General features: G+C 60.7%; 1 protein-coding gene across 1 annotated transcript in view; it reads left to right on the top strand.

Moving 5' to 3' along the window:
* Window positions 1-17,415, top strand: part of CSMD1 (CUB and Sushi multiple domains 1) — a 687,628-nt gene that overhangs the window by 628,038 nt on the left and 42,175 nt on the right. The window contains exons 47-52 of the mRNA XM_045821269.1: window positions 282-362; window positions 1,300-1,413; window positions 2,039-2,227; window positions 6,814-6,960; window positions 9,050-9,238; window positions 13,610-13,795. Of these exons, the coding sequence (XP_045677225.1) occupies window positions 282-362; window positions 1,300-1,413; window positions 2,039-2,227; window positions 6,814-6,960; window positions 9,050-9,238; window positions 13,610-13,795 (906 nt within the window). The remainder of the gene's footprint in view (window positions 1-281; window positions 363-1,299; window positions 1,414-2,038; window positions 2,228-6,813; window positions 6,961-9,049; window positions 9,239-13,609; window positions 13,796-17,415) is intronic.

Here is a 17,415-nt window from a genome sequence, read left to right on the forward strand (position 1 = left end):
CAGAACTCCCTCGCAGGAGGGGCTGCGCCCCCAGGTTCCCGTCGCGAAAGCGCACACTTTCCTCTTTGAGGTCCGATGCCCCAGACCTTGAACTGTCCTGTGAGCGTGGGTGCTGGAGGACCCTATAAAACCACGATTCACCAAAAAACGCAGACCTGTTTGTGAGCCTGGGCGTTACAACAGCGTAGAAAGAACGCCTTCTCAAAGAGCTTGTTTATTCGGCAAGTGTGATTGTGGTTTTGTGGTTTGTTTGTTTGTTTGTTTTCCCATGAACCGTTCAGCGTTCCAACTCAAGAAGTGCCAGCCGCCCCCGGCTGTCCCGCAGGCAGAGATGCTGGTGGAGGACGAGGACTTTGAAATCGGTAACGAGTTTCTCATCACGAGGGACCTCGTGAGCTTCACTCCCCGCCCCACCCCGCTGGGACGGGGTCGGATGTGGGGTAGCGTCGGTGCGAAACCGCCCTGCGGTGGCTGCGGCCCCTGCGGCGGCTGCAGGCAGAGCTCACGTGTCGGGCAGAGATGCATGCCCCTTCCTCCTGCCCGTGACTTCTGGTTCCGGTCAGGAGAAACTGTTTTGTTTTTTTTTTTGCTTTGAGCATGTCTCCCCAGAGTTCACGCTTTTTTCTCTTGGGTAACGTTTTCCGAGGAACCAGATCCGTGTGTTGAGTTAGGGCCACGTAACCGCAGACTAGAACTCCGTCACCCGTGGCCACAGTAATGAGGAGGGTGACCCCGGCCTTTCTCGGACACCGGGACGTGACCGATGGGCATGTCCTACGATGACAGCCTGTTTCCTCGGACACCCGTCAGGCCCCTGGGGCAGGTGTGCAGGTCGTGGCGACCAGGGCTCCTCGGTCCCCGTTACAGGCGCCCCGTCCTGCTGGGAACCCCCCGCCCCGCCGCCCCGTCAGGCCCCTGGTCAAACCAGGGACCCCAATCCTCCGACACCCAGACTGGCTGAGTGAGGGGCCTGGGGGGCGTCAGGCCAAGGCCTCTCCGTAGTGTTACAGCCGTTCTGTCCTTCGGCCTGAAGGTCCGAATGTCCACTTCACTTTCCTGCCCCGCCGTCCTCAGGGGAGGGGACGGGACAGCGATGCGCTGGGCGTTCCTGTCCCAGAGGCTGGCTCAGCTCCAGGGGGCCTTTCTGTAAATGAGGGGCGGACACGGCAACGTGTCGTCGAACGGTCTAAACCGAGGGCGGGCGTGGGTTCAGGGGCAGTCTGCCCGTGGGCCCCCGAGGCCGGGCCCCCGTGTGAGGCCGGAGGAGCGCCGTCGCCAGCCGCTCTCTGCCTCTTCCAGGCGACTTCGTGCGCTACCAGTGCCACCCGGGGTACACGCTGTCCGGGGCCGACACGCTCACCTGCAAGCTCCGCGCCCAGCTGCAGTTCGAAGGCACGCCCCCCACGTGCGAAGGTACGTGCGCCCTCGGCCACACGTGTGCGTGTCCCGTGTGGAAGACCGAGAGACGTGTTGTTGCGAGGAAGCTGCCCATCACCAGCTGCCCGTAGCCATGGCCTTCTGCGTTGTCCGAACAGCTCCTGCAGAGGACTGTTCAAGCTGAACGCAGAGCTTGATGCAGATTCGTTGCTCTACCTGCTCAGTCGTTGTGAATGTGGCGGCCACACAGCGCACGTGCTCACTCACTGGCGTCTACCGCCCCCACTGACCAGTGCAGTGAAGTCGTCACTGTCCACACAAGCGCATTCCAGTCCACCCTCCTCGGCTGCCGGGTCACATGGATGTCATGCAAACCGTTCTGGCTGTATTAGCAATGGCTGGACTTTTTCCAGACAGACCTGATGCACGTGTAATTCTCTTACATCCTCCACCTGCGTGATCCTCTTGTAGGCCACAGGGCCGTGCCACAGTGTTGCTGTTGGTCAGTGCCGGCGGCCTCCGGCTGAGTCTGCAGCCCGCCCCGAGCGCAGGCAGAGCTCAGGAACACCCGCACCTTCCCCTCCCCGGGCACAGGGGGCCGACGCCAGCCCAGGGAAGCCGGCGCCTCCCGGCTAAGGACGACTCGCACTTTCCTCCTTAGCACAATGCCCGGCCAACGAAGTCCGCACGGAGTCGTCGGGGGTCATCCTCAGCCCCGGTTACCCGGGCAACTACTTCAACTCCCAGACCTGCTCCTGGACCGTCCGGGTGGAGCCGGGCTACAACATCACCGTCTTCGTGGAGAGCTTCCAGAGCGAAAAGCAGTTCGACGCCCTGGAGGTGTTCGACGGTGAGTTCGCTGCCTCTGCCCCCGCGGCCTGGGGAACGGGGCAGGACGCCCTTGGGACGCTTTTGTCGCACGGGAACACGCATCTAGTTTTGGGTTAAAGGGCATCCCCCCCCCCACAGGAAATGAGTCGCACTGTGCAACCTCAGAAACCCAGTGCCTTGTCGACCGTTAACACCTGGTTAGTGTGGCAGCTTTCAAACGATTAGAATACAGGGGATGCTCTGAAATGTGCAGGCCTGCTTTAACCACCTCTGCTTCGTTAATGTGGGGTCCAGAACCAAACTTTTCTCTGTAAAAATTACATAGATTGAGAGGGTGTTTTAGGGAACTCAAGATTTAGGCAATAATGATACTTTATTCCATCTAATATTTTACTAGGAATATACAAAATATGATGGCTCACAGAGGTTTTTACATGATAAATGCTATAGAGCTTCTAAGAAATATTTTTTTAAATTAGCCTTATACATTTTTATGCAATTCTAATAAGGCTTTTTACATAGCAGTGCTATGCCTGAAAAGTAACGTGTGGTTGAATTGTCAATTTGCAGTGAAACCGATACTCACATCCTTCTTCGTCGTACCCCCGAAAACGACCAACGTGCAATTACGGCTGCTCGTAATGATAGGGTTTTCCCGTGTTGTGACAGATCTGTCCTTGCGTTCGATATAAATTACAATCAAGTCGGTGAAAACAAACAGTTGCTGTAATTGGTTCTGTGTGCGCTGACACGCCTCTTGCTGACTGGTGCGTGCGACGCCACGTTGCCCACACGGCCGGCGCCGCAGGCCTCGGTGCGTTTCCAAAGAGGAACTGCTGAGCCGGAGTCACACTTACACTTACGTCCCCGGAAACAGAGGCCGGAGAGAGTGCTCTCACTTTCAGAGGTCTGGGCCCGGCAGCCCTCCCTGGGCCACCTTCCCAGTCACCCGCGGGCGACTGCGCCCCAGAAACACCAGGTGGAGACCTGTACGAACAGACGGTTTAAGAGTCGTGAGGGGCACTGTCTCCGCAGCAGGGCGACGGACCCTCCAGGGTCCCACTCACCCACGCTGCCCGGCACACGAGACGTGTCCCTTCGTCCAGCGTGTCCGTGCCCACCACACACGCTCCCCACCCGCTGGTCACTCAGCAGCCGTCGGGGTGGCCGGACCGACGAGGCTGGCACCCCTTCCTGTCTTCCGCGTTTTACCCAAGGGCGGCCCCAGAGCGCGAGAGCGGCGATGCCGGCGGCTCGGCCGTGCCCGGAGAACCACGAAGCGCCCCCTCCCGGTGGAAGGGGGGTGTGTGTCGGGGAAGCACGGGGGTCTCGTGTTCCCCGCGGGTGAGGGGGCGGCGGCCCCTTAACACACGGGCTGTCGCGCTGCCCCCCCCCCGTCCTCGGGAGGGAGGGGCGCAGGGAACCAGCCAAGGGCCGAGGGGGCTCTGTTTTCAACGGGGGGCCAGGCGAGCGGTTCTGCGGCCACGTGGGTGTCTGAGAAATAAACCAGGCGAGCAGCCCGCCGCAAGGGGTGTGCGTGCGTGCGTGCGTATTTGTGTGTGTGTCTGTGCACATGTGTGTCTGTGTGCACGTGTGTTCCTGTCCTGCTGTCTGTAATGGGACTTACTTAGTCATTATTTTACGTTTGAGGACGCTCCTCTGGTCCACCTCAGCGGGCCCAGAGCCCAGCCGACACTCTCCCGCATCGCTCACGACCGGGAGGAAAGTCGTCGTCGATGATTTGCCCTTTCAGTGCTTATGGTCTGACCTCCCCCAACTAAGGACAGGTCACAGCCCTGGTGAGCCACCAGCGAAGCAGACAAGACAGACGATTCCAAGGCAGTCGCTGTCGAGGTTATCGTAGCTCTGCGACTGGCTGTGTTTTCGTCTCAAAGATTTTTCTCTAAAACGAAAGGTCAGCGTTTCAGGGGCTATTTTCCAGGCGCTGGAAGCTCTGTTTCAGCAAATGTCGTGTTCACTGTGTGTCTCCCTCTGTGTTTGGGAGGTCAGGGCTCTTTTACAGCTCCTGAGTGGGCAAAAAAAAATGTCGAACATATTGATTTCAAACTCTGTTAGCCTAGGAGCCTCTTACTCCCTCAGTCCCCGCAGTAGGTGTTTCTCAGTTAAAAAATAAGTTTACGTCAGCACAGGTTCCAGCTGACAGCGGTGTCCCTGGTAAAGGCCCAGTCGCCTGCGTCCGGGTGGCAGGGATGGGCGCGGGGGCGCTGGTCTCCCGGGCTCGGCCGCCGCGTGTTTTCCGGAGCCGCCCCCGCGGGAGGTTCGTTCCGAGGCCGCCAAGGGAGCAGGCGGAAGCGACGCGGGGGCGGCGTTAAATCGCCGGTACCCGGACCTGCGCTCTGGCCACTCAGCATGGAGACATTTTCGACTTTCACAAATTCAGGCTGATGACTCCCAGCAGCGTCTGTTGTTGGAACGCAGGCCACCTCTGTGCACGGCGATGCCAGGGGAGCCAGCCCCGGAAACACACTGCCGTCTCCTCCGTTGTAAACACGCCCGCCCCGTCCCGGGGAGCTGGCCCCGGGACCACCTTCCATTTTAAGAGGCGTTTCGTCCGGCCCGCCTTGGCGGTGACGAAACACCGCCCCTCGTCCCCCATGGGCTCGTCCGGTTCTGGTGCCGGGGGCCGCGCCAGCCTAGAGCCAGCCGCTGGGCTGCTTGCACATTTACTCCCCGCTGTTCTGAAACGGGGGGCCGAGACCGGGGGGGGGGCAGGGCTAACTCCCCCAGAGGCCCTTCTCCTGGGCGGGTGGTCACCCTCTTCCCCGTGTCCTCACACGGGCATCCCTCTGCGTGTGTCTGCGTCCCTGTGCCTCTGCTTGTGAGGCCCCCAGTGTGAATTGGGTCCCACCCTGGTGGCCTCGGTTAACCTTAAGGATCTTTTCGAAGACCCTATTTCCTGACAGTCATTCAGAGGTCCTGAGGGTCGGAGGTTAGGGCCTCAGCATACATGTGGGCGGCGGGGAGATGAGGCGCAGTCTGGCCTGAAACAGCTCTGTCTGGAAATAAGTCGCCGGCACCGCTCTGACTGGGCCTTACGCCGAGAGTGGAGCTGCGGTTTCTCGGAGGGGTGGCCCCAGTAAAACGTCTGCGTCCGGTCCTGCAGACGTGTCCCTTGACCTGGCGAGGCCACAGCCTCCTTCCCAGGACGTGTTTCCTGGGCAGGAGCCGCGTGGTGAAGGAAGGCCGTGAGGCTTTCAGACCAGAGCCAGGTCAAGTTCACTGACAGCAGATGAGACCCCCAGGGCCGAGTTCAGTAACAGCAGATGAGACCCCAGATCAATTTCACTAACAGACCATGAGACCTTGGGTCAAGTTCACTAACAGCATGAGACCCCAGGTCAAGTTCACTAACAGCATGAGACCCCAGGTCAAGTTCACTAACAGCAGATGAGACCCCAGGTCAAGTTCATTAATAGCACATGAGACCCCAGGTCAAGTTCACTGACAGCAGATGAGACCCCAGCAAGGTGACAGCAGCTCAATATGTGGCTTCTCTCAGGAGCTGACATTGAGTCCTGATGGCGAGGAACAGAATAGAGTGAACAACAGTCTCCATTTGCTGTTTCAAAACACTTTTTTCAAATTAAAAAAAAATGTAAATGTAGGTATGAACTCATTACTGGGTGTAATGAATTTTAGGATTTTATTAAATCTACCTTACTCTGTTTTTGTTTTGTTTTGTTTTGAGGAAGCCAGGAATACAGGTAGATTCGGGGGACCCTCCCACATCCGACTCCCGCTGCGCCCCTCGCAGCGGCGCCAGCACTGTGTCCCATGCTCCTGCCTGTCCCTGCACTCCTGCCCCCTCCCTCCCTCCCCGTCACCTGCCCTGCGCCACCCTCTGCCGTCGGTGTGCACGCACACGCTCACACGTGCCCAGTACCGCAGACCCCCAGGCGTTCACCCAGCGGCTACTGTTCTGTACGGACCTGCGGGCAGACGTCTCCGGTGGTTGTGGTCCAGGTTAAGAATCACCTGGGACGGGCTCGTCTCCTCAGCCGTGGGTGTCGGTGCTGTCTGGAATCCCTTTCTCGTCATAGCACTCGCCGACCTCATTCACAACTCCAGACTACTGGCTAGTGGGGATCTAAACTTCGCCACGAGAAGCAAGGCGGGGACACAGGTCGTGCTGTATGAATAATGTGTCTGCACGCGGGCTGTCGTTTATAGCGGTAGAGTTGACTCTCCCGTTTCACTGGGTGTGTCCAGGGTGCCCTCCAAAGTGACCGTGTTCGTGCGCAGGGCCACCAGGATTCGAGGAAGCTTCCATTTCTCCAAATCCACCCAAGGATGTGGATGCTACTGGTGATAAAAATTCTATTTTTTCAGTTACTACTGCTTTATAGATAAGGTTCGTTGAACGTAAGCATGATGCTGGTAATAGCGTGAGCACCCGACACTGCCCTGGGTGGTTATTTTCATCAGGAAGCACAGCTGTTGCGATACCCACTGGTTATTTCTTTTCTTCACCTTGGAAACAAGTAGCCGGGTGCTGTTCGTTGACGCTCCAACGCGACGAAAAGCTACAACGTGTCTGCCTGCCGTGCAGGCCCGCTGAGCTTTGCTCTCCTTGGTTTCCGGCAGGGCCTTCGGGGCAGAGCCCCCTGCTGGTGGCCCTGAGCGGGAACCACACGGAGCCGCTGAACTTCACCAGCCGCGGCAACCAGCTCTTCCTCCGCTGGTCCACCGACCACGCCACCAGCAAGAGAGGCTTCAAGATCCGCTACGCAGGTGAGTGGGGCTGGCGTCCCAGCGGACGTGAGCCTCGCCGCGTCGACGGGTCGATAGGCGTGCACGACGCAAGTCCACGTTTCGAAGGTGGACGGTAAACCGCGGTGGACATAGTAAGAGGGGAACTCTCCGAGGGGTACTTCTACATGAATTTAGGGGAATCAACCATTGGTGGGCAATTCAAAAGTGTATCGTTCACATCATACACCGCTGACTTGCAGGTCATGGGAAGCAAAGACATTCCCCCCCCCCCGAGATATAAGTGCATAAATTAAATTCGAAATATGTCGAAATGCTAAGGGAACAAGCAGGAAGATAGCGTCATCGTGCTGTTAGTTTTACAAGTGATAATAATGACTATCAGTAGTTGGTCTTTTCCCGGATCAGCCGCCTGCTGCTTCCTCACGCGGTACGCAGACACGGTGTAAACAACATGTGGCACGTTGGTTCCCGTGCACACCTGTCAGTACTGTCGGAGCCCCCAGATGTCCTCACTGCCTGATGTTCTCTGTGAGACTGTTATTTTAGCATATCCTTGTCTCTTATTAAAAAAAAAAAAAAATCCCCCCCAATGTGGATAACAAGAGCCACTGCAGGATTTTCCTGACCTGCAGTGGTGCGTTTCCTTCAGAGGTCTGCTCAGACCCCAAATCTGAACAAGAACCGCAGCGTCCACGTCCCCGTGCAGTGGGCCACGAGGCCCACTCAGCGGCCACGGCACGGAGGACGCTATGGCCCTGACTGTGACGTGTCACGCCCTCCACTTTCCTCCATCGTAATGATGCGTCTTCCTCCTGCTGAGAGTTGTTTGGTCTCCGACTTGGAGCCCAGGGCGGTAGCTCCGCCTTTCTCGTCCCGAGACTCAGGAGCTCCTGTGAGTGGGGGGCCAGCCTCACAGAGACGAGTAGAGACCCCCCACACGACCCTTCCGTGCACTTCTGTACAATATTTCATCAGAGCCCCAGCTGGTGTGGCTCAGTGGATTGAGCACCAGCCTGGGAACCAAAGCATCACAGGTTCGATTCCCAGTCAGGGCACAGGCCTGGGTTGCAGGCGCCAGGTCCCCAGGAGGGGGCGCGTGAGAGGCAACCACACATTGATGTGTCTCTCCCTCTCTTTCTCCCTCCCTTCTCCTCTCTGAAAATAAATAAATAAAATCTTTTTTTAAAAAAAAACAGTATTTTCCCCAGAAATTCAGGCTTCTGCCATCACATTAACGCACAGTGGCAGGTAACCCCAACTGGAAGGTGAGAGGCCGGACTGTTGGCTCTGGGTGTTTCTGTGTGCTCTTTGCTCTCTGTGACACCTGCTTTCTCAGAGATGTGCAAGGTTCACCACGAAACTGAAAGGTACAGAGATTTCCCACAAGTGTGTAATGACACGTGTCCACCATCACAGCATCTCACAGGGCAGACTTGCCCCAAATCCCCTGGGCTCCCTGGTGCACTCCTCCCCCCACCCCCATGAGAGCCCCCGACCTGTCCCCGTCCCCACAGTCTCGCCTTCTCCGGGACGTCCCGGGGCTGGGCTCACACTGAAAGCGTGTGGCCTTCCCAGACCGGCTCCTTCACTCGGCCACACGCGTGTCAGGTTCCCCCACGGCTCTCCCCGGCTCCAGAGCTGCCCTGTTCTCAGTGCCGACACCGTCCCGCTGTCTGGAGGGACCTTGGTTTGTCTGTCTGTCACCCAGTGACGGGCGTCTGGTTGTGTCCAAGCCGTGGCCCCCGTGTGCGGGTCTCTGTGGGGACGTGGTTTTCCGTCCCTTTGGGTGAGCACCCAGCAGCAGGGGCGTGGACCCCAGGGCAGGAGCAGGTCTGGTTTTGTGAGGAGACCCCCCACCGCCCTCAGGGGGGCCGCCTGTTTGCGCCCCCCCCGCCCCCGCCCCCCAGAGGGGACTGAGACTCCCGCCGCCCCGCGTGCTCCGGGCCCGGGGCATCCGGGCAGCCGTCGCACCGCAGGCTGACACGACAGAGGGGCCCACTCGCCGCCCCCTCACTGAGGGGGAGCGGGGAACACCCCGGCCCCGAGGACCGGTCCGCACTGTTCCGGTTTTGTCTGCTCTGACGCGTCTGTGTCTCCGTGCCCGCAGCGCCCTACTGCAGCCTGGCCCACTCCCTGCGCAACGGCGGCGTGGCCAACAGGACCGCGGGGACGCCCGGGAGCCGCGTGCAGTACTTCTGCAAGCCCGGGTACCGGCTCGTGGGCAGCCGCAACGCCACCTGCCGGCGGAGCCCCGGGGGCGTGCACCAGTGGGACGCGCCGGCGCCGCTGTGCCAGGGTGAGTGGGGCGGCGGGTCCTCCCGGGTCCGCTCTTCCCGCTCCGAGCGGGAGCGCGCTCCGCGGCCCCGGAGCCCTGGCCGTGCGAGGGAGGTAAGGACAACGCGAGCGCGCATTCACGAACCCTCCCGCCGGCCGTGCACACGGCTCTGCGGCCGGCGCTCGGAATTCGCTGGACGGCCCCGAGGTGCGCACGGTCGTCTTCTCCTACGTGCTGGCGTTGCCTTTTGAAGTAAAAAAAAGAACGTGTTCTCTAATTTAGATTCAAACTAGCTTTTCTTGGCAGTTGAAGTCATTTAAAAACTCAGTTACTAATACCGGCTTTCCTTCTTTTGCAGTAAAAACGCATTGTTTGAGCCTCATCCTGCACTTTTTATTTTCTTTCCGTCTTTTAAATCTAGGGCTTGTTCGAGTTGATTTCCGTGTTTTATGTCTTTTTTACATTCTTTCTTTCATATGCATAAAAACCAGGTTTTCAAAGATGGTGTTTTAACTCCTCATCGGAGTTCTTTGAGGCCGTGACGTTCTCGTGGTGTTGCCTTACTGAGGTTTCTGTCCATCACGACAGATGCTGGCTGCTGGAAGCTGGTGGCGGTTTATAAACAGAGGCCCCCCCCCAGCGGCTTCCTTCCTCCCCCTGCCCCCCGTCGTCAGACGGCGGCCACGCTGGCCCCGCTCCCAGAGGCAGCAGTCGGCCTCTGCCCCACGCACCGCACACGCGTGTACCCGCAGGGAGCGGCCCGCCGCCGGGCTTATGGTGTTTAACTCCTTCCTCCAGAAATTCTGCTCTAACAGCAGATGAACAAGCAGGGCCGATGTGCTTGTTTCATTAGGAATGATGGGTTTGTTTTTTTCTTTTGGGACAAACGTATTTTTTGTTTCAAAAGAAAAATTGCTGTTCGTTTTCTTTAAACGCTCCGCGACTCTGTGCCTGTGGCGTAGAGCCGCCTGCTCCGAGAGCAGCCCTGCGGGGGTGCCCAGGTGTCCGTGGCCCTGGGGACAGGACGCCAGTGGCTAAAGCAGCGGCCTGAACAGCGAGCGACCTGCCCCAGGAAAGCAGGCCGGGAGCAGGACGGGCAGGCGCTCCCGACGCCCCCGGAGGCCGGCTCCCGCCACAGAGTCCGGGGGGCGGAGTGTGCTCTCGGGGGGCCAGCCCAGGAAGGTACCGGGAAGAGACCCCGTGCTGAGGGACGTGCGGCCAGGGACCGTCCAGGCGGGAGTCCCTCTTCCGGGAACACCAGGGGTTCAGGAAGGCGTTAGCCGGAGGGAGAGGTGACGTTTCAAGGGAGACGGGAGGAGGAGTCGCAGGAAGCAGCCCGGGGTGTTGTGCTCTGACCGCTGACCTCCCTCTCGTCCTCCCCACGCCTCCCCGGAAGTTACTGGACGCTGAGCAAAAGGACCCCTGCATGGGAATCGTGCACCAAACAAACAAACAAAAATAAACAAACAAACAAACAGTCCCTCTGAGATCTGTGTGGTTTGGGCCGGAGGGCCCGAGAGAAGGAGGTGGTGAGCAGCGCCCCTCTGCCCCACGGGTCCCCCGCAGGCGAGCGGCACCGATGGGGGGGGAAATCCCGACCCCCGGCACTCAACGCGCGAGACGGAAACCCACCAGACTCGGGCGGAGCACGCGGGGCCGAGCCGCGTCACCCCCCCCCCCAGGCCACCCTCTCCCAGAACAGTGCGTCTCCCACGGGGATGGTTCGTGACCAGCATCGGGAAGATTCCGGACGGGACTCACAATAAACAGGAGGCTACGCTGATGCTCGCCTGTGAGTGACAGAACGTAGCGGGCGAGACGCAGCGTATCGGCTTCAGGGAACTTCGGGTGGTTCCCCCCCCCAACCGCCGCTTTGCCTGACCTTTGTGAATTGCTTCTCTCGGAAAGCTGAGTCAGTTTTCACACTCTGGATAAAAGCCGGGCGCACCTCCTGTCCTCACGGCCCCATTTCCTGCCGCAGAGCAGGGGCCTCGCCAGCAGCTGTCCCGCTGTCGGGACACCGATCTCTCTCGTCTGGAGGGGCGAGGGCTCCCGCTCCGGCGCAGAGGCCCAGGGAGCCGGCGGTGCATGGGGCGCGCCGCTGTCGGTCGGCCCCCGTGCAGAGGGGACAGCTCTCTGCTCCGAAGCCGTGACCCTCAGAGCCAGAGGTTGGGGCAGAGCCGCGGCTCCGGCTGGAAGTTGACTTCGTTGTTTGTGCTTTGCTTGCGATTTGCCGGCTCTGAAGAATCAGAGAAATGATTTCCACGAGCACATGATGAGCTTCCGCTCCTGAAGCCAAACGTGAGGATGGAGACGTGGCCTGCAGCCTGCGCCCTGCTGGTACGCGCTGCGGGGCTGACACAGAGGATGCGGACGGACAGACGGACGGAGTGCGGGGGGGCGGCTGGAGTCCCCCCCCCCCCCCACTCAGGGGCTGGGCTGGGCCTAGGAATCCCTAATCCTTGCAGCCACACGGGTGTCCACCAGAAGAAAACCATTTTGTTGCTGGTGGTGTTTTTTTTTTAATTTTTAAAATAGCACAATAATCAAAACTTAGGAGGGTGGGCCTGTGTCCTGGCATAAGTGAATTAATGGAATCATTTCATAAACCTTAAGAGCTCTCACTGGTGGGCATAAGAGCGATGGCAACCGTGTGTTGACTTTTCCCGAAAATACTTCCTTGTTTCTGTGAAACAGTCGAGCTCCCCTGGGCCCTGACACTGGTGTGGTGCTTCTCGAAATTCAAATGTGTCTTGAAAACATCAAATCATGTTATGATGTGTAAGAAAACATGCACATATGAGTGTGGGTGTGTACGTATACATTATGGGCATTATGTATATTAGCTATGCTCCAAGTCATGAGGTCCCGAATCCACACGGTTCGTAGAGCCAGCGCGCGCCAAATCCCACTAAACCTCGTGTGAGCTGGGCTGCCCCCAGCCGCCCCTGATCTTCCGGCGGCGTTTGAGGTGACCGACGCTGGGACAGCATGTGCCCTTCAGGACATTCCCAGGCCCCGACGAGTCAGACCCTCCGCTGTCATTGACCGTGTGTGTGCTGACAGCGCCGGGTCACCTGCCCTTGCCTGGCTCCTTGGTTGCGAACTAACAGATGCTGCTGTTCGCTCCTTCCTCCGGCTACCATGTGCCAAACACCTTCAGGAGGGTTAGGGCAGCTGCAGAACCTTCCCCGCGGAATCTGCTCACCCCGGGTTTTCCATTTCAGCCCCGCCTGGTGCCCCTCTGCTTGCTGCAGGTACACACGGGGTGAATGAACACTGGAGCCAGCCCGAGGACACTCAGGCACCCCATTTTCTCCCTCCGGACCCCAGTTTTCTCTCTGTCAGAGTGCACGCTCATGCAAACTCTCCCCGCCAGGCTCTGCGGCCCCCCAGGGTGGCTGTGGGCTCCCACGGGAACGGGGTGGGGAAACCGCGGCGATCTACACTTGGAGTCCACGGCGTGCGTGGCTGAAGTGTCGGCTCAGCAAACGGACGCCCTTCATCCCGTCCTCGCAGGGCGTCTCTCCCGGGCACGTGCGCCCGGGCCGGGCACGTGCTCTCGGGGGGTGGGGGGGGACACCTTCTGCCTGGCCCTGGTTTTCGCGCCCCGCTGCAGCCTGCAGCCACTTAAGTGGAGAATTCTTTCTTGCCTCGCCCTGGACAAGCCTGGGCCGGAGCCGGTCCATTCAAGAAGGAAGGTTGATCATGGGATTCCGCCCCCAGTCCCTGTTTTACAAACCTCCTTCCTCACTCTCAGCGTCTTCGTGCCCGGCCTGTCCCGTCAAAGCTGATGTGCGGACACCTCCGGGACCAGCCTTCTGACCCAGGGGTCTTCCCTGAGCACCCCAACCCCTGTATCCCAGTCCCTCAGGCCCCGCCCTCCGACAGATAACGGACAGATCCTAGAGGTCGTCACTGTAGAGCTGATGGTCGCAGCCACGTTGTTGGCCTCGAACAGAACTTCCGGGAGAATGAGTCCCTGGCGCTGGGGTGGGGGGGCCCTGAGGTGGCGACAGACTGCTTCCAGCCCCCGGGGCTCAGCACCTTCGGTGACTTGCAGTTGTGAAGGTGTCATCATGTCCCTTGTCCGACCTTCAGCGGGCAGAGGGTGCTGCGTGCTCTCCTGCTCCCCTGTGAAGCGTGTGGGGGCGATCGAACTGCGCCCCGGCCCCCAGACGTGCCCTCCGGGTTCCTAGCCACGGGGCATTCCGTGCTGACCACCGTTGTGACGTTTCCGGTTCCCTGACCCTTCGGACACGTGTGCTCTTGTGCGGCATGTCACAAGTGTCAGCGTCACCAGTGCGTGTGTGAAGCGTGTGAAGTGAACAGTGGGGGGGGGCACGCTTCCTACCGCCTGCCGAAACTGACCCCGCCTTGTCACACCCCCAGCTGTGTCCTGCGGGATCCCGGAGCCCCCTGGGAACGGCTCCTTCTCGGGGAACGAGTTCGTGCTGCACAGCAAGGTGACCTACGAGTGCGACGAGGGCTTCCGGCTGGACGCGGGCCACCCGGCCATGGCGGTGTGCCAGGAGGACGGGTCGTGGAGCAACCGGGGGCGGCCGCCTCCCTGCAAACGTGAGTGCCGCCCGCAGTCCCGTGTTTTATGCCCTCTGCGCCGTCGTCCTCGGGCGCACGCGGCCCTGGGTGGGGACTGCGGATCCCGGGGCCCAGAGCCCCCCGCCCCCCGTGTGAGTGTGGGGTTGCCGCGTCGTGGCGGCATCCCGACCCACGGACGCCACGGCAAACCCTGCTGCTGGCCACGACGCACGCCTCGCACGCCGGGGGGCCGCTCGGGCCGTGCGATCAGCCATCGAGACACGGCGCGGGAAGCGTTTCACTGCACGAATCTGCCCCTGGGGGGTCCCCGCTGCCAGACGCAAGGGTGTCTGGTGACAGTCTGGTTTGATACCGGTGGTCTGGCATCAGGGAAACTCGGGGAGTGGGTAAGGTTCCCAGGTGTGCCGGGGCGGACGCCGGCCCTCCCTCACTTGGCCGCCACGTGGTGCGCCTGCGGCCTCTCTGAAGGGCCCCGCTGGCCCTGTCCCTCGCACTTTCAGGGGTTTCAGCTGAGACATTAGCCGAGGGGAGGCAGGGAGGCCCCGCCCCACCCCCCAACCCCCCCACCCCCAGTCACCACAGGCAAACTGGAAACACGTCATCAAGCTGCACAGGGAACTCACAGCCGGGGGCCGGGGGGCATGTCTGGGGGTGAGACCTGGGCCCCCGTCCCTGCCTTCCCAGGCCAGTCGCTGGACGCTCTGCAGAGGCCGACGAGACCGAGGGTCAGTGTAATGTGGGCGAGACACACAGGGGCCCCTGGGAGGTGTCCCGGCGAGGTCCAGCCCTTCCCCTGGCCACTGAGATTCGGCCGTACCCAGCACAGCCCAGGGGACGGAGGGGGCAGAGGGTGGAGGCCGCTGCAGGGTGAGAGACTCACAGGTGTGAGCTCACCATGGAGCCGGGCATCGGGTCGGAGCCCCGGGACCTGGCGTGGCCGCCACCCAGGGTCTCGCTCCGAGGGAGAGGTGTTGGTAAAGGGTCAGGGTCTGACTCGTGACCTCCGCTGAGAGTGACCACAGGGGCGTCACGACAGGAGGCCTGGGCAGAAAAAAAATGTCTGGTCTCCCGAGGGTTTCGGAAACCTCACTGACGGGAAGGGCAGTAACCACCGGCACGGGGAGGAACCCCAAGACTCCAGGCCCCCAGACTGTGCGTGCCTGGGGTCTGGGTTCAGCCGGGGATCTCAGGGAAGAGAGACTTGGGGGCCCTGAGGCCCTCATCTGGGGCCTCTGAAAAGCCGGTTGGTTCTTGGGTGAGCTCAGAAGTTATGCCCTCGAAGTTCACTCCTCGGCCCTATTAATTCACCCCTTTTATTAGCCCCACCCACGCTCATTCTCAGCAGCTCACACACTGTGCACTGGGTCTGGCCCGGGGCTCAAACAGAAACCCCCAATTTCTGTCTGTAGGACCCCACGGTGTCACCCCACAGTGTGGGCCGGGGTCGCTCATAGACCCGTGTTCCGGTCCGATGGCGTGAAGTGGGTTTAAGTCACCTCAGTACCTGCTCCCCCCGGTCCGTCCTTACGTCCCTTCTTTGCCAAAGCGGAACAGCCTGGTTTTCCTGCTTCTGACGCACCGGACTGCCCGCAGCACCGCCCCCCCGCCCCCCGCCCCCCCAGCGAGCCGCCCGTCTGAGGGGCCAAAGGCTGGGCTGCAGGATGTGCGGGGGGCGCAGGGCTGAGGCCCACTGAGAACTCTCAGGCAGCGGCAGCAAATGGGGGAGCCGCAGATCTGATCAGACGTGCTCCGACTGAGCCAGGTCGTCCAGGGCACTCCGCCCACCGGGTGTGACAGGGCAGGGTGGGTAAGAATCTGCGGTAAAGACGAGAGCCCCCCCCCCAGCATCTCGGGCTGATTGCACACCCCCGAAGACCTAGGTCAGGGGCCCGTGACGGGCGAGGGGCAGGCTGGGGGTGCCCTCACCGGGGCCGCCGGTCATCGCCCGCAGGTCCCCCCGGTTCACCGCCGGCTGAGCGGGCCTCCGGTAAACCAGCGTCCCTCCCGGTAAAACGGAAGCCAGTGCGTCCTGAGGAAAAGGCCAGCCATGCTGTGTCATCACGGTGAAGAGACGACGCGTCTTTTCTGCACGTAAACCTCCCTGATTTGTGCTGTCGTCCGACCGGAGGAGCATTATTTAGGGACTTTCAGTAGAGAGCGGTCAGCAGGCCCAGGCAGCACCGGGGGCCGGGGCGGGTCCGTGGGCCTGGTCCACGGCCCGAGTTCTCTTGAACTTGGCGGAGCAGAAGGACGCGACCCCAGGGGAGATGTGTTCTCTGGGGTGATGGAGCCGGTTTGCGTCTCCCTGAGACACGGAAGGGCCCGAGGGCAGCGCTCCGGTGGAGTGTTTCCTGTCGCCCCAGCGACACCCGCGTGTTTCCGAACACGTTTGACTTCACTGGACGTGGTGATCCGTTCATTCGTCACCGTCGTAAACGTGATTTAAACCGTCTACATAAACAGGTTCTTTTCCTTTTGCTGCATCCCCCAGATGGAACATTTTAAAACATTCTTGAAAAACTGCGTCATTCTTGACGCTGTGTCCACTGCCGGTGTGTCTGGAATCCTCGTGGACTTAGTTCCGAAAACACGTCCCGTGTCCCCCGTTTCCATCATCTGTGGAATGAGCGTGGTTCTGTCACTTTGTTTCCAGGGCAGAGAAGGTCGGGGCCAGGGGTACCCCAGGTGGGGACACGCACGCGGGACCCCAGCCGGTTTGGGGCGCGCTCAGCCGACAGGCTCGTCCTTTAAAAAAAACAAGTGACGGCACTGACACCCGTGCCCGTCTCAGTGCTGCTGTGAGGACCCGCTCAGTGTGACGTCACCTGTGTGTTTGCAGCCAGGTGTGACGGGGGCCTCTTCCAGGAAAACACTGAACCGGTAGCGTCTGAGAGGCCGTGCCCGCGCGCGTGCAGGGATGGGCGCAGGGTGGGGGGCACACGGAAAGCCGGGGTCCAGCTGGAGATGTCTGCATCGGGGAGGGCACCAGCACCGCGGCTCTCAGGTTGGGACCTCAGTGCAACGTCGTCCTCGTGCGCCCCAGGGAGAGGCCCCGGCCACCGGGCTGGCACGCGGGGCCGGGGCACGGAGCCAGCTCCTCGTCCGGCCTCCCTCTCCCCGGGCCCCGGCCCCCCGGCCCCCCCTCCCCGACTCCCTCCCACGGGTTCTGCTCTGCTCGGGGTCCCGCCCCAGCGCCACGCGGTCCTCCCTGGGGACTCTGCGCGTCCATTTTTTTGTTTTCATTGTGCTGAGTGCGTGCGCGTGTTCACAGACGCTGGCATCGTGTAGACAGACCATACCAGCAGGGGCCTTCCCCCCGGCTTACAGGAAGCTGCCTTCTCCCTCCCCCCCCCCCGGGGTCCCGGCTGCATCCCTGGGGGTCTCACGGCCGGGTGAATGCCATGCCTTGTTCAAACTCGGGTGTTTTGAGCTCTCTCTCTCAGAGCCTCTTTGAAAACATTAAATAAAACCCCGTTGTCGGCGTTTCTGGGAACCTCCAGCCCCCCTCCCCCCCCCACCCCCGCTCTCCCTCCCGGACGCGGAGAACAGGACGGACTCCACGGTAAACGTCTGTTTCGGTCCTCACCTCCCTCTTCCCCCTCAGCCTCACCCGTGTGCCTTCGGTGCGTCGGTGTCCG

The sequence above is a fragment of the Phyllostomus hastatus genome, unplaced genomic scaffold (genome assembly GCF_019186645.2).
Source record: "Phyllostomus hastatus isolate PE091 unplaced genomic scaffold, TTU_PhHast_1.1 phas_scaffold_46, whole genome shotgun sequence".
Lineage (NCBI taxonomy): Eukaryota > Metazoa > Chordata > Mammalia > Chiroptera > Phyllostomidae > Phyllostomus > Phyllostomus hastatus.